The sequence below is a fragment of the Pinus tabuliformis genome, chromosome 1_1 (assembly GCF_031772625.1).
Source record: "Pinus tabuliformis cultivar Carrire ecotype Pingquan chromosome 1_1, CPIR1, whole genome shotgun sequence".
NCBI lineage: Eukaryota > Viridiplantae > Streptophyta > Pinopsida > Pinales > Pinaceae > Pinus > Pinus tabuliformis.
The window spans coordinates 431809081-431827247 of NC_142297.1; the positions used below are offsets into that span (position 1 = coordinate 431809081).

General features: G+C 36.0%; 1 protein-coding gene across 1 annotated transcript; it reads left to right on the top strand.

Annotated features, from left to right (window-relative positions):
* Positions 1–2259: 2259 nt before the first annotated feature.
* Positions 2260–14312, top strand: LOC149213561 (uncharacterized). The gene is made up of 3 exons (XM_089392046.1): positions 2260–2655; positions 6223–6276; positions 13920–14312. Exons 1-3 carry the CDS (start codon positions 2314–2316, stop codon positions 14151–14153), a joined length of 630 nt encoding a protein of 209 aa, XP_089248172.1. The 5' UTR covers positions 2260–2313; the 3' UTR covers positions 14154–14312.
* Positions 14313–18167: the final 3855 nt, after the last annotated feature.

The window sequence follows — 18167 nt, forward strand, 5'->3', positions numbered from 1 at the left end:
AATAATATCTCTTTTTCCCACATATATCAAGAACATAACTGAATGGTTGATGCGTTTTCTAAGCATGGTGAATCGTCAGCTGTGGGTTTCATTCAATACAACCTATGGATCCAAGTTGCACCCCATGCATTTGGTTTTTTCTTTGTCTTTGATTGAATCCAACGTTTCATTTTGGATTTTTGTCTTTCTTGTAGCTTTCTGGTTGGATCTAGGTCATTGCTACCATTTTGTTGCATCCTCTTTTGGTTCATATGTGGGTACTTTCTCCAGTTAAGTGGTGTTTCAGTCTTTGGGGTGTCCTCTGTTTATTTTATGCCCTTGGTTTATGTTTGTATGGTTTACTTTTGTTTTTGGTAGTGTGTTGTCTTATGATCTACAAAACATGTAACACCTTTTATATAAATAAAAGTTTTTTTTTTTTTTTTTGCTTGAAAATAAAGTTGTTTCTTTGGTCCCAAGTGGGATATACACAAGGTTCGTTAATAAAGGGTTAGCTTCTTTGATGATTAGGGTGGGTACCACTCTGGATATGTATTTATCTTGATTTAAGAAAGGATCTTCTTGACCATATTGTTTTGGATAATGAAGATCCACATTAGACACAACTTCCATGCTACAAACATATCACCTTTTGACACAGAGTCTATTATGGTCATGATCATACCTATTGTCTAGAGTATGAAGGAAAAATCTTCATATACTACTAAAGGGGGGAATATGAATCCCTCTTAGTGGAAAGGCTTGAAGTTATACAATGGCACATAGCCTAGCAAGACCTCAAAGAAAATTTCATTGAAAATTATAACAAATATTATTTTTACCTCTCTAAAGGAGCATAACAGACACTAACACAATCATGAATTTTGAGGAAACTCCCCTCCCATTGATCTCATTGTAGAAAGTATCTTGGGGCACATATAGCAGAAGCCATGAATTGAATTATTCAAATAAGGAAATGGAGTAAACTCTTATGGATCCATTGAATGTGACAACTTAGCCATTGTTGGTTATCAATGTTCCAATAGCCCCCAATAAAGTGTTAAGTTGCACTAAAATTAAAAGAATGCAAGGAAAAAATATGCAAAAGAAAATGAGAGATTATGATCCTTAAACAATAACTTTTAGAAGTATAAGATTTTATTTTTGAGACTTATAAATCAATGAGTTAGACACCTAGTCTTGCAAGACCATACTAATGATTAATAATATAGAAGTAAATGTGATACAATTCAAAAAACATTGGTATGAATCACCCAAGAAACCCTTATGCTATATTTGAAAAGTAACTCATCATTTTATCCTTTTTTATAAGGTGACAAAACCTACCATAACTCACTTGTTAGTGTAGTAAGGACAACCATTAGTGGTTGTTATGCATATATGTAGGTTGAATTATCACCATTATTCAAGGAGGACCACATTACTTGAAACAACTTGTATCAAAAATGTATGTCAATTTAACTTTGTTCATGAAGTTAAGATCCTATACCTAATTGCCAATATATTTATGTCAATAAGCATGCCTATTTTGGAATAGGACTTTCAAAATTTTAATTTAATTATCAACAATTATTAGGTGGATGGTAGAGATTTAATCTCCATGAAATATTTTAGAATATTCTTATTAGTATTCACAAATCAAAGGTTGAGATTTATCTCCAAAATAATTATGACATTTTTGCTTTTTTAATTAATTGATTAATTAAAAAAAATTCATATAAATAAATGTCATATGAAATGAGTTATGATTTTTTGGCATGTATTGATAAGCCATGGTATTGTATCAAAATCTCTTTACAGATTATCTCCATATTAAAATAAGTGGATCTCCATAATTAAAAATCTTGTTAAAAAAAATTATATATATATAAAATAAAAATGTAATTTAATTAATTTTCATAATTTTCATAAAATTTCAATAACAACATGAAATATATTATAAAAATATTATAAAATAAATATTTTAATGTTAATCATCCACCTATATTTAATTTATATAATTAAACCAATTATACATATTCTAAACAAATAATTTAAAACTCACATAACATCCTTCCCATTCTAAAATTACACAATATCCAAAAGTGTCTGAAACTACAACATTTACCCAAATTTATTAAAAGAAATCCCAACTTTTCACACCAACTCTAAATTAAAAGGAAAGACGATATCCACAGCGGTAGCCAATCCTGTGGACTCTATTTTCTGAGCGATCTTCTCCAAACAAAACATGCCCACCTTCCATTATCTATTTGATGCTGAAATATTACTCACTAAAAAAATTTAGTCTCCGAGAAAGTTTCTGCTGCTCTAATGGCCTCGGGCATTGGCTTGAAATGCACTAATCTATGTGGGGTTCATGTGAATTCTGTTTTTTCGATTCCTCCCTGTTCTTCCCGTGGCCCAATGTGTTCCGCAGGCTCGCTTAACAGAGCTGAATTCACACCCAATTTTGGCGGCTTTGTCAATCTCAACCATTTTCCTGGCAATAGATTTCTAAGCCCAATCCATGATAAATCAATATGGACTGTGAATGCTACCGATTTTGGAGGCGGTATAGTTGAAACAGGGGATTTTGGAGAACCTATTTCTCTGGGAACAATGAAGCTGCCCTCCAATGTGAATGTCAAAAGAGTAGAGGGTTTTCTGTTTCAAGTAAGTTTTTGGGTGTAGCTATTTTCGTCATGTCTTTTAATAACTAGTTGCAGGGGTCAAGCGAATTTGAATTTTATATAATTGGCTGTTTTAAATTCCAAAATATTTAAAAAGATCTTTTGATTTTAGTATTGAGGATTTCTACAAGACCTAACCCCAAGAGCTTTGGGGAATTGATCCTATGACCTCTCATCTGGCGAGGCCCTGTCTTGATGGATTAGGCTATCACTTGGGGCCATTAAATAAATTACATACATTGACTGTATTTGTATTTATCATTTTATTTTAAAACAGGGTGCATTAGTTAGATAAGTCAGATAAATTAGTTCAGAATCAATTTTTTCTAATAACATTAAAATTTAAAGGATTTGCAAATAAGTTAGATATATTAATAATTTATAGCTCAATTACATGAGACAAAATATGTCCCTTCAATATATCAATAATTTATAACTTAATAAGTGCTTGAAAAGTTACCCTTACACTTTAAACGTAATTACATCACACAAATCATGTCCCTTCCAATTAAACCCAAATGTGAAGAAAAACCAGCCTCATTGATGTAGCCTTGCTGGTGAGAGTTTGGTTGATGGGAATCTCCTAAACGGGCTACGAGGGTAGCACTAAGGGCACCCAATGAATAGGCCTCAGCACAGATGGGGCATTGATTATTATTCGAAACACTGATATAGGTGTATGCAAAATAGGCTCTTTTAATATAACCTACTCGCGCTATATTTCCTGGGTTCATTTCTGAATTTTATTCGCGGTCTGTGGTAACAATTCTACTTTGATGATTTCAGAGTGCCTCTACACAGGTCGAGTCTTGAGGGGACCCATTTGAGATGAGGCACTTTGCTTTCAATCTCTTTATATAATTGTGAGTTAATTTATGTTATTGCAAGTTAATTGTTTCATTTTGTTATTTGCTGTCCTGTGCGTTAATTTACATTTTCAACATTTTTATAAATTTTGCTATAGAATCAGATTGTTGCAGAATCACCATGCTTTTTATTCCATTTGGGAAACAAAGCTGAATGGTGAGAGTCATGGGCATTGTTCCAAAAGGCAACGATGTGAGGTTCCAACAACCAAGCATGGGATTTAGAAAACTATTGACGTTACTGCAAGTTAATCGTTTTCATTTTGTTATTTGCTTTCCTGTGCGTTAATTTACATTTTCAACATTTTGATAAATTTTGCTATAGAATCAGATTGTTGCAGAATCACTATGTTTTTTATTCCATTTGGGAAACAAAGCTGAATGGTGAGAGTTATGGGCATTGTTCCAAAAGGCAACGATGTGAGGTTCCAACAACCAAGCATGGGATGTAGAAAACTATTGACGTTATTTTCTTTATGTTGGATGTGTAGTTGAAGTTGTTTTTATTTTTCTTAGATTGTATATTAGTAAGTGTAAGGTGCCAACAACCCAGCATGGGATTTAGAACACTACTGACTTTCTTTTCTTTATGTTGGATGTGTAGCTGAAATTGTTTTTATTTTCCTTAGAATGTATACTAGTAAGTGTGATTAGAATAAATTCTTGCCTCCATCATGTGAGGTGCCAACAACCAAGCCTGGGATTTAGAACATAGAAAACCATTGACTCTGTTTTCTTTATGTTGGATGTGTAAATGAAGTTGTTTTTATTTTCCTGTGATTGTATATTTGTAAATGTGACGACAATAAATTCTTCTTTTCTGTATACTGCGCCAAGTACGTCACAAAATTCAAATAAACTTCATATTGATAATTAAATAATAGTATAATATGAATAACCCCAACTATAGGAAACATATCTTCACACTATCATACTATAGGAAACTCAGTGGATAAATAATAGTATAATATGAATAACCCCAACTATAGGGAACATATCTTCACACTATCATACTATAGGAAACTCAGTGGACATTGTTAGTGAAAAAACACTTTTTCAGGTGTATAAAACAAAAATCTCACTGTTTATGGCCAAAATGGGCGATGGCAAATATTTTGCACATTGAATTCTAAGCCTGTATGTGGCTTGCTGACTGAAGTCTTAATTTTCGATGACTTTGATATCCACCATGACAATTTATCGAGCTTTTCAACCTTATTATTTGGATTAAGAGTAAGCATAGACTCGATTGCAATAATCAGTGTGTTTTCGGACTGGGTTCTTCGACTGAATACATTTACAATCGTAGATTCTGGATATTTAATGGGTTTGGAACATCTTGCAGATTCTGGTCATCTAATAGGTTTGGAGCAAAGTTAACTGACTACGATTGTGTTCCATGTCTATTAAATGTCAAAATCAGGTCTTAAACCAGAAGACATCATATTGTCAGGTGTCATTTTGTATGACATCTTATAGTGTTAAGTGTCATTTAACATTAAGCCCAAGAGACACATCCTCCCATGGTATCAGTTGTCATTTAACATTAACATTAAGCTAATTAAGCTCAAGAGACACATCCTCCCATACTGTTATGTGTCATCCAACATTAACAGAGGGATGCAATAGGTTCTGCAGTAAATCCTGTTCGGGGACAAATTAATCTTGCCATTTTCAGTTAAATAATTATAAAAAGAATATTAATATAAGATAAAGGGGTCTTCTGTAATGAAGCAATGGATTCAATGCATAGGAGGACAATGAAATGGATTTTCTTGAAACATCGGATAATGGAAGTCAAAACATTCCATGACAGCCATCTGTGTTCCTGCTTAACTGTTGCAATAAGGATGTGCTAGTTCATTGTCTGATTGCCAATGACAGCAGAGTAATAGTGATCGTAAGATATTCATGTAAAAAAAATTTCCCAATTTTGAAAAGTGTGATTACGGGTTCATTGGTTCATTCAACCATTGGATCATCAAGAGACAACATAACTAACTGATTCTCACATACAAAGGGCTCGCATTCTCCTAACTAAGCCTACTCACTCACAACCCTAACGAACTGACTATTACTAACACCATCTTATTCTCAAAGAAAAGGGACAAGGATCTTTGCCTAAGAATACTTGGATTAAGATGGGCAGGCCTCACCTGGTCTGATCTACAAATTTTTTGAAGTTAGATCATCAAAGATTATATGCAGTCCATGGTATAGTACCTAATATTTTATAAGTTGAATTAATATCATATAAATTGAATTATATATTATTAGATTTAAAGTAATCTAAGATTAGATGATATATATCCCAGATATTAATTACTTTACTGTGAAATGAAGTGTATATTGTTAACTGGAAAACATAACATCTAAATATCTTGTTTTGAATTTTGTGCACAAGGAACTCCATCAAGAGGTTTGTCAGGATGCTTACATATCTGAATTTTCATAGCATCTCAAAATTTCTGACTTCCTCTTTGTTTTTTCAGAGCAAAGAAAGAATGATAGTTATAATTTGATGTGTCTCTCAAAAAGATTATAAATAGAAAGAAAGATCATGCTGATCAATATACTGGATTAGAATGATAGTTATAATTTGACGTATCCCTCAAATAAGATATTAAATGCAAAGAAAGATCATGCTGATCATATACTGTACTGGATTTCTTGTTGTATGGCAGTGGGGAAATAGTCTTACTCAAAGTGCCAATATACCTCTCCCGGTTCCACTAAAGGTCAGTTTCTTTCTTTACATCCACTGTGTTGTTAGTATCTTCATTTTTTATTCCATCTATTTGCTTATTCAAGAATGGGTAGTAAATATGGTAAATGGTGTATTCTAGAGATTTTTTTAGGGTGTTAAATTTATTTATTCATTTAAAACACCTTTAAACAACTAAAATTTACGATCTTACCAGAATTTATATCACCAGATATAGACAGGAAAGGCAACAATTATTAGACTACTCCCTAAATTATCCAGGCTGTTCATGTCTAATAATACTATGGAAACACATCACAAAGTATAGTTCTGAAGCTCTGTAGAGCATTTAGTATCCACTATCCTACTGCCGATATTAAAACAGAAAGCAAATACGCCTCCGCCGTGTTTAAACTCTTGAAGGTTGGGGTGTTCATCATCATTTTTGGGTATTGTGTCCTATAAAATAGGGATATTTACAGTTGAGACTAGTTCCCTCTGGTGGCGGGCAGGAATTCATTCTCCAAGATGGCTAGAGGAACGGTTCGCAAATCGTCATTCTGAGGGTTAACTGGCTGTTATTATGCCCTGCATGCGTTCAGTTGTGGCTCAGATATCTCTTGAAACCTTTAGGTAATGGGACATATTTTTAAATCAGCCCTCCGTTCATTTCCTTACCCACTTTTAGTGGTGAATATTTCATTCCAGTAAAATATTGAAAGGCTCAATCTCCATATCTACTATCAATCCATGTCTATCGAAGCTAAAAGGTCCCTGATATTAGTGGCATTTTGTTTAACAACAGATTTTGATATAAAGTATGTGTTACGGAAGAATTTCAGCCGGTGAAGAAAATTGAAAAGACTTCTCAGGGATGAGAGAGCGAGTCAAAGAACCAAGGGTAGTTGTGGTAGAGGAGCAGAGTAGTACAGGCAGAACAAGGAATTATAATTTCAGGACAGAGATTGGAGAAGGAACCAGAATACAGAAGGATTGGGACAGAGCATTTAGTCAAGAAGCAGAGTTGAAGACAATCAAAGAATTTGAAGGAATATAGGAGGTTGAAATCTCAATACGAGGAGCCTGGCAGGTAAAACGGGTCTTATGGTTTTATTTTAACCTAGTGAACAAATTGGTGATTGTAGGCAGCAACAGAAGGGAAGAGAACTGTGGCAAAAAACCCTTGTAGCGGAGAAGCTGCAAAGAGATAGAGAAGTGTTCCAGCTGAGGGCATGACATAGGAAGTCCTCAAGACAGAAAGCGAAGTTCTTGAGAGGTGAGCAATGTGCAATACCAAGAGGAGAAGAGGAAGCTTGAGAGGTTCTAGAGCAGGAGAACCTGTGATACCAAAAGGCCAAGCCCAGAGGCAAGAAGAAAGGATCTAGAGGAGAACTTGTGATACCAAAAGGTCAAAGCCCAGAGGGGAGAAGCTTGGTGAGGTGTTTTGTGGACTCTTGTTTGCAACTCAAAATGAGCATGGAGAAGCTCATTGAGAAGGAAAAAGAGATTACAGAGCATAGTCATATGATAGGTTCAGAAAGAAGCCACATAAAGATGAATGATGAAGAGTTCGACAAAGAAATGGTTGATTTAAAGGAAAGACTGTGTGTGGTGAGTATGCTGCTACAAAAAATGGAGAATGAAAACCAGAGAATAGGATAGGATCTTAAGAAAAATATTAAGTGGCCTACTAGGCAACTGTATGCTAGGAATCTGAAGGAGAAGCTGAGGAACCTGATGAATGCTCAGTTGAGAAATGAAGAACATGATTAGCAAGAAAGAGTTCACTCTTGTGAACCAGAACAAGGGACATTCCTTGGAGAAGGTGAATATGAAGATGAAGCTATTATAGTGGAGAGGACTATTAAGAGCCTCCTGAATTGTGTGCAAAGTTCAACAACAGATAAGGCTGATAATAGAGAATGAGGCTAGCGAGTCTAGGCAGAAACCGAGATGGTGAAAATGGAGATCTTTATTCCATTGAGTGGCAGTGGAGGAAACATCAAAGCACATTGTGTATTTCTGGAACTATACATGCAGAGGGGATTGTACAAGCTGCCATGAAAGCAAGAAGGCTTAGCATATGTAGTCCAGAATGCACCCTAACAAAAAACAAGTATCTTTTGGAAAGTCAAGAGAATGAAGGACTTGAGGGAGAAATATGGGCGAAGCAATGCAATTCTAGAATTGAGGAAGAAATGGAGGCTGTGTAAAGTTGCAGGAAGCTAGAAAACAATGAAGGAGATATAGACAAAAGTCAGCTCTGTAAAGGAAAGGAGGACATAGCATTAGATGAGATAGATAACTCATCTAAGGGCAGCCTAAAGGAAGAATGATTCAAGGAAGGGAAGATAAAGAGAAGGGAAACCAGAAAATTTCAAAAAGAAACCAGGAATTTGAAGGCCCTCTGAGCTGGCTAAAGGATACTGTAATCAGTATCTTGAGAGGAGATGTACAACTCTGTCTTGGTGCGAGCATGAAGCTTTCTGAAAATGAAGTAACAGTTTGAGGAAGTGACAAGAAAGACACACCAAATCGATGGTGCATGGGTATAGTGGAAGTCCTGCAGAAAGAGTATGTGAGAATAGTGTTTTTCCGAAGTCCCTTGACTAATACAATCGAAATCATGATTGAAGTGAGTTTTGGACAACATATGAAAGGGCGGGAAGTTTTGGTAGGACAAGAAGAGACAAAGGTTGAAAACCAGCCTTTGCATAATGATGACAAAATGGAACCAATAATGACTAAGGAACAGGTCATGATATTTGTGCAGATTTATGAGTATGGCAACCACCAAAGAAAGGAGGTAGTGAGCAGGCTAACTATAAAGGATTGCATCAGCAAAGTAAGAAGACTACAACAAATCAAGGTATGGGATCCAGGAGTGTTGAAAGCAGCAGCAGAACAATTGAAACAAGCTTGTGGACAACATCATCATAAGGTTTGGGATCGGTTTGGGATCCAAGATGATTGGAATAGTTTGAAGACATGTGACTAGGAGGTCATATATTTTCTAACGGGGTAGTCTGATGCAGGAGAATCAACTCCCTGGGTAACCGTTTTGCCTAGACCCAAAAGGGTCATGAAATTTTCCCAAAAGCAGAGAGATTCTCCCAAATACAAAGTGTATAAATCCAAAAGTCGGAAAGTTTGATGTAAATAGTAAATACAAGTGTGTCTAGGGTCTAGAGAGAATCTAGGATGTTAGGAAGTTTTGTTGAGTTAGCATTTTACCCATGTGGCACGTAATAAGTGTGACAAAATTGCAGGGTGAGGTGCTAAGTTGTTTTCTAGTAGTTGGGACACACGTCTGATTTGTCTTTGTTCTGCTAGGATATTTTTTAAAATGTAAGAAGCTATATAGGTGTGTACAGATAGAGCATCTAAACAACTTAGAAGTAGAGCTTGATCAGCATAGGAGCAGAGATCAAGTAGCTCTGAGGAAGAAGGATCGAGGCAGAGCACAAGAGCTCAAGCAGCTCGAGAGGGAAGACTCTGTAGTTCTGTGTAAATACACTATTTGAGTAATAGATTGCATTGAGGTTTTCCTATATGTCTCCTGTGCGTTCAATTCCTTGCTAGAACTTGTGTATATATTTGATGTAACTGGACTATGTGTGTGTCTCTGCTAGAATGTGTGATAACTAATAACGAGCTCTGCATGGTATTTACAGAGGCCAGAGCCTCGAAGGTTCAGAGAATCCAATCAAAGCTTGGAGGGGAGTTCGGCCAGCAAGAGGTCCGTGCAAACTTTGAAGTGCGCTTCGTAAATATTTGGGGTTTGGCCAGAGGAGTTAATCCTCGTTGAATTTGGGGTTCGAGTTGTGTTGGAGGATTTCCGGATCGGTTTGAACGAAATCAGAGTTTAGCAATTATTTTCATAATAGAGTGGTGGACGAAATACGGGACGTTCAGCCTGAGACATTGGAGTTTATCCCATTTATTATTAGACAACCGTTTATCATTAGACAACATAGGACCGTGCCTAAGCACATAACCCACTAAACCCATCACCAACCCAATAATGGGTGCTTAGTGACTTGTTACTAAGCCCATCACCCAATAATGGGTGCTGGGTGACTTGTTGTTAAGAATGGCCGGAATTGGGCACCATAACGAAAAGCGAGTTGAAGTTTGGGGTTTTCCTTCACCTACCCTTTCCATACCTCCCCTGCCAAAGGGAGCTCCGCGGTGGACGATTGCCGTTAGATCCAACCATCGGAACCTCCACTGTAGATAAAGAACACGGGCATAAGTCCTCGCGGCCATCCCCCGTGGTGTATGTAGGCCGTCAATTTCACAGGGATACCTCCATGGTTGATTGACCACCCGCTTTCAAACCTCGCTATCTGCCGCTGTTCATGAAATACTGTTGGGGTTTCGAACCCCAAATCCCCGCACTCACCCTCGCTAACATCTCTGCATTGTTTCTGTTCCCCACAAGCCATTGAACCATGACACCTTCGAAGCCCGATAAATTGTGGGCGTAAGAATTCCTGTGTGGCAGGAATTTGGTAGAAGAAGAAATTAAGACGAAGGTGGGGGTAGGTGGCTTAGTATGGGAATATTTCAGGGTGGAACAGCTGTGACTCTAGGGGGATCGAGAGTTGTTAGGCTGGTTGTGTCATCCTGCCTCCATTGCGCTCCCTGCTTTTAGGGTAGTGCACAATATTCAAATGTAAAGGCAACTGTTTGAGGTGGTTGAAGCTCGATTCTGACATTCTTTTCTTTGAACTGAATTTGCAAGCACATATTTTTCATTGCCATAATATATTGTTGGTCCAAGGAAAATCTAAACTACCTGATGGATAAGCAAAAGATAATGCTATTGAGAAAATTATCATTTCAATTCACATTCTGTCGTGCTTTGGTAAATATGGTATTCCATGGATGGTAAGAGGTCAGATATCCAGGTTATCGGAGAAAGGGTAAATGGCCATACAGTAACTCAACCTACCTCTAAACATCTTGGCGTTTTTTTAATAAGCAAAATATGTCATTCACTATCTAAGCCGCACAAAAAGCGCAAGGACAATCACACCCAGATGGGACATATAATGAATTTTTTTTAAGCTAGAAGATAAAATTAATATTATAAGAAAACCAACTTTATATAATAATGAAATTGCGAAAAATTTGTGTGGACTTCGTGCAAGGTAATACCACTCCGTATTATTTGTTTCGAGTAGTCCGCATCTAACCAAAATGGATATGCATAGCAGCATAACACAAGGTGGTCTTTTCAAAATACCAGGATATTAGGGACTTGACAACAGAAACAAAACCATGAACATTTATAGTCCAGTAAATAATGAAAGTTTAAGTGTTTAAGTAACTATAACTGTTGAGTAACGGAAAAGAACTAAAATATAGACCAAAATAGATTAAGAGCAGTGATATTTAATCTAGAACAAACAATAAGTGGAGAAACTTCATTGATAACTGGAGAAACTTCATTGACGTTGCCTTGAGGAATATCTTTTGTCGGTGCGATGATGACAGTGGGAGTAGGAGGTTGTGAGCCATAGTCTGAGTTAAAAGCCACACAACATTCCACTTGGGTCATCCTAGAGTCTAAATCATCCAAATTGTATCCTATGTCCTGAAGGATCCTTTTGATCTCCTCGATCCTTTTGATCTCCTCCTGCTCAACAAATAGTTGATAGTTATCAACTTGCTTGTCTCTTATTAGCATATACAGCAAGGTGTCCAATTCCCTGTGTAGAGTGGGACATAATTCCCTGTGTAGAGTGGGACATACAGTGACCTAAGGCCACACTATTATTGACTAAGGACCAGCGAAAACATGCTTTCATTGGTTCTATAGGGGCTTTCCAAATCACTCCTAAGTCTATAGCATGAAGGTAAAAGATTGGGCTCAAGTTTCTAGGCTTTGATGAGAAAACCAAATTATTTTGGATTTTAATTGTTTATTAAATTAACTAGGCATCTGCCTGTCTTCTGAATCCCTATTACATTAGTGGACAAAAGGTCCTCATTACACATCAATGTTGTCAGAACTGAATCATCTACTAGTCTGAATCAGACAGGAAATGGTAAAAAAAATCGACCAAAACTAGTGAAAAACTGGACTAAAAAACCTATCAACCAAAAATATATAAAATATTTAAATTTTAAAGAAAAACATAAATATTCAAGTGTGAATCACAAATAAGCAAAAGTTCTCATTTATATAGCATGGAAAGGTGCACATAACCAAAATAGCATTAAGTGAAATCCATCTCTGAAACAAAAATACATCAACAAACAAGCCCTAGATGGCCTCTAACATCCAAAAAAAATTATGCTACAACAAATACCCTACATATCATCAAAATCATTGATTTTATTGGGATCTTCATTGTCAATATAACACTCTAAGCCTTAAAATAAGATAGAAAAAACTTAGCATGTTAAGTCAAGATTTTGAGTGATGAGTACAATTTTAGTAGGGTCATCAGAGGAGTTCAACAATCAATGCCACTAACATCAAGGTATGTAGAGGGCTTGGTGCTTTTGACAAAATCTAATGAAATTGTTGCAATCCCCCAACCAGTTAACCCTAAGGTGAACCATAAGCACCCCCACAAATGACTTATAGTCTAATCACTGGGATTTGAACTTTAGATCTGATACTTTACGTAATACTTCATATCACAACCATTCCAATTAAACTCACCAATATTCTAATAAAAGTGAATACCAATGTTCTAATTAAAATTAATGCCACATAACGCATTATGTTATTTTCAACCATTCAACAAAATTACAAATTACACTTGAGATCTGTTATAAATTTGACTCAACTTTGACTAAATTAAACAGATTCTGTACTACCTCGCAATCCACCTTCAGAATCTAGATTTAGATTTTTCCACGTTGACAAGTATACATATATATTTTGTTCCCAATTTACAGCTCTAGGAGCCAATGCAAAGCAGTCCTAACTATCTTGTTTTCAGCATGCCGGTAGGGTGGAAAAGTGCAATAATTTGGCCGAAGTCGCATAAGCTTGTTATCCACTTTACCACCATCTTGTTAGACCTTTAAATTTGCTCCACTAAATAGCCATTACTTTCTACAAGGTCCCTTAGCTATCAGAAGGATTTTGGGGACAAGCTTTGCTCTATTGAAGTGTGCCAGAAAAGAGTCGAAAATTGTTACGAATAAGCAAGATTATAGTAATAATAACCAAATACATAAATCAGAACACATTCTTGACACACCAAAAATCAGTCAAAGATATCTTTTTTCTTTGAGCAAATTTAACTAAGCCGGCAAAGTAAGCTTTCACTACTGACTTGCAGGTCTCATGGAGTATCCTAAGTCTTTTTAAAGACTTTGTTACATGAAAATCCACAGGAACAAAATCACATGCTCCTAAAACCATGAGCTCAAAAACTACCCATCAAATCCACGGACAAAATCACATGTTCCTAAAACCATGAGCTCAAAAACTACCGATCTTACTGGTGTTAACCTTCACCGTTCACGTAATGGCTCATTTACCCAATCAAAGTTAATCTCACAAAAACTAAAACCAGAAGCTGAAAACTAAAGCAGGAAATGATATGTTCAATTATAAAACAATATTAAGTTAACCATTGCCATTGCCATTTGCATTTAGATGAACATTTGTATGAGATGATGACAGACTGAATAATGTATGATGTGCAGGTTGACAGGGTGAAGGGAGGAATAAGACTTGGATTTATCGAAATAAAGGAAGGGAAGGTAGAAGACCTTGTGTACATCGACTGTCTCATTTTTCCTGCCGAGGAAGGTTCCAGTCCCGTGTTTCGTGCTCTGCGGAATGGTAAGTTGAAAAATGAAACACCCCCTGGTGAACCGATGATTATGCGGAGCCTATTGCAAGCTCTGAAGAAATCTATTGATCTTTCAAGAATTTAAAAATTGACAGAGGTACGAGATCTGGGTGATAATGGATCAGATCATTCGTATTATATGTGATTATGCCCCTTCGATAGTGATAAATTTTCTTCCCTGTAGTTATAATCTCCCTATTATGTATATACAGGTCTGTTTTGAATATAATACAAATACTATACAGCTTTTTCTTCTGAAAAAAAAATTTCTTCTTCCAGGTCTTAGTTATATATGAAATATAATAATGATTTTCTCTCTTGCTCACGTAAGATGTTTCCATCGATGGAAAATATGTTTGGCTGTTGAAACATATGAATATTTAAAAATGATGTTTGGTTGTTGAAACATATGAACATTTAAAAAAAATTGATGGATCATTGAGTTATTTTATCTATTTTCAGGTTACAAAAGTAAAATGGTTAGCAACAAATATTTGGTTGTAAAGCATTAAGTACTAACGTGTGTCTATATATATATATATACGCGGATGATTGTAAACAACTACTTACTGAATTTTTATAAATAAAGAGATAAAAAACCTCTCAAAATAAATTGGAGGACTGATACAAACTTATGGCGAACATTTGTGTCGAATATTAATGTGGAGATTGGTGATTTTCAATGACCTCCTTCCCAGATGTGGAGATTGATGATTTTCTGTGGCCTACTTCCCATATGCCGACATTATTGATTTTCAATACTTTGCCTAGCCCCTTTGTAGTTTGAGTGATAAAAGCTTTTTCGTGCTTTTGTTTTCAAGGAGAGAAAATGTGCATTGCTTTTCATTATTACGAGGATGGGAAGAAATAAAAATAATAAGGGCCACAAGAGTGGCAGAGTCGTTGCCCATATGATAATATGGTTTATACAACTGAATCAATGCATAAAAAAATTCCATGACATCGGTAGAAATTATGGCTTATATTGTGTAATTTTGGTTTGCAGTCAAAATCACTCCAGCAATGAGGCTATACCCTGTCCAAATAATGCACTAGTATCTGCACAACATCTTTTGCAGTCAATTTCCATGTATCTAATAGTATACAACCAATGTAGTTATACTCGATTATGTCACAAACATCAAGATATTGTTAAAATAACGATATCATGTCATCACTGATTATACAAACTAGTGATAAGCTTGTTGGGCCTCAAACCCCAATATTGATTCAGCCATACTAGAGGGAAAATTCATATTTGAACGCTCTTACCATTGGGAATGTGTTGCTTGTGTAGGAAATAAGCATGCAAATCTTTCTGACAGCACCATCCCCCACAGTCACACAATAAATCTGGCAGTACTCAGGGTTGCTCTGACTCTTCACAAAAACTAATTATATTTGCTGGAACATTTCCTGTCCTGAATCAAGGACAAGAAAGTGTCAGTCTCCGAACATTCTAGACTGCAAAACTAATGCACAAATCAACTCCAAATCAAACTGCAATAACCCCTTGAAACCCAAATGAAAACCCATTCAGATTGCAATATGAATGCCAACAAAATGAACTTTACTTCAAAGACAACAAAACTGTAGCAACAGAAATCTTGCTCTAGCTAAGAAACAAATGAATAAAAAAGAGCAGACCCAATATAAAAAAAATGGATTATTACCACAAAAATTGAACTTGTCTGTCACCAGAACTGAACCTGTAATAACTATATGGTTGAACATTCTACAGGTGCTTGTTCATTGACCAAGTGGAGTAAACCATCCATATGCACACAAGTCCAAGGAGACATGTTGCAGAAGTCTGATGAGTCTGCAAGTGTGAATACAGAAGCAAACATTTTCAGTAAGTTTGGAATAGAATCCTATGAAAATCCATTTTTCCCATAATTCAATCCACTTTCTGCACTGTAATGGCATGTATTCCTCACTCCATAGGACAATATCCAGCACCAGGCCTGCTTCTAAATTTCACTTGTAGCAAGCTATTTGCTTCTTTCAATTTATTGAAGAGAAGAGTTTGGAATAGCTGGATCATTTCATTGACCCCCTGAGAAATCTGTGTAGTGAATTGAACTTTCAGTCACACAATTCCTTCAACCATGCGTGGGTATTAGATATGGTTGGGTATGCACATACTATATAGGCATGCTTCTGAGGTGGGCAATGATTGTCTTGGAGCATCCTTCCCTTAGGTATCATTTAAACATGTCTCTAATGAAATGTCAGGGACCAAATCACTCTATTAGAAATAAAACCCGGTTTTTCTTTCTTAAAATACCTGAACCCTGAACTCAGAAATCAATGTAGATGCCCAAGGTTCAGCATAGCTAGCTTGGTTCATAACCATACCTATACCTTTTGAAAATTCAATATGACCATCGATAGCCATGCCGTTTATTCTACCAATATTGTGGCCTCTACACAAAGACATGGGGTTCAGGCGAAGTGGCCTTTCTTCATCCAAATCACAGTGATAAGAGTGAAGCACATGTCTGCTTATATAAAATAACACTGGTACAGTTCAATGATTTGCTGCTTCAAGAGAATAATATGAATTGTGGGATAGAGCATCCATTGGTGGACTTATCTTCTACTGATGCAATCAGTAATGGGAATTCTATACTTGAGCTTATCAAGTTCGTATGGCACTATCATTTGCCTTGGCATTGTAGGAGGCCTTACGATTTTGACTCTTATCTGATTATGCTGGTGACACGAGTATATGAGGAGGAAGAGGCATCTGAAGGGCTGTTGTATGTGAAGAATGTTGGGCATCATCTCTACAATGTGGATTTGTTGTGGAAGAATGAAGAACATGTTTAGCTGTTGGCTGGAAATATTTTCATTGCTACAGGTATCTTGGACTGCTTCAGGGCTGACGACTGTACGATGTAAGAAGCCACAATGTGAGTAGTCATGATATGCAGTCCATTGCCTTCTTTGGATAGACATTATCTTTGCATGATTAGAGAAACCACCCGGCCATCTATATCATAACTAGGGATAGAAAATATCATCTACCACCAGATTACAAAATGGGTTAATCATCAATTCTTTGTTGGACTGTAAATACCCTCCAAACTTTCTGCTCCTATGCTATTCTACAGGCTGGAAGTACATATCTTATTTGGGGTGTTGATTTGATATGGCTATTCATTCATAACCATAAACTTTGAAAACATTCCAACGTTCCACTTAATCAAGCGTACATGCTAATTGCTAATGTAAACTCAAATAAAAAAAATGATCATAGGAGCGAACACGGCCAACAAAGAAAAATATTATCGGTATTTGCAAATACAAAATAGAGGCTCCATTGTACTCTCATATCATCACTTCGTTATGAAAAGCCTCATGTTATAACAAGGAGTATAGAATAGCATAATAATCCATCGTATCCCTTCTTGGGTCTTAGCATTCTCTGCACCAACTGGTGATACTGCTTTTGGAAAGACTCTTGGAAACCATTAATTTTACTCAACTCGTGGGTAACATCTAGCTCCTATTTGGGACATGTAGTTTTTCAGGTTTGCAGGAGAACCCCAAAATTTCTCTCGCTTTGTTCTTGGTCAACACATGAAATAGAACTCCATCAATTTGGAATAGGAAATATCAAAATATGGAAACAAAAAATATGTTTTAGTTTAATGATTGGCAGCCTACCCCTAACCATGCAACAATAAATTAAACATGAACGCACAACCTCTATACATAAGCAAGTGGATTTACAAAAATTGGCACCCTATCCCCACCTAACCATGCAACAATAAATCAAACATGAACTCACAACCTCTCTACATAAGCAAGTGGGTTTACAAAAATAGAAACGCAAGCCAAAACTGTAGATTCTTGGGACTATTTTGTGATAAATTTTTAAATTATTATTCATTGACAAACAAATATTTAAATGAACAATATTTTCTAAATTGAATACTGTTATTGTAATTAATAAGTTCAAATTTTTTAAGGTGCATACTTATTTTAGAGTATAAAACACAATGTGTAATTTTTTATTGTTTAAATCTTATTTTTGAATGTTATAGAGATTACATAACATGTTCATTGAGTCATTTTATCAATGCACATT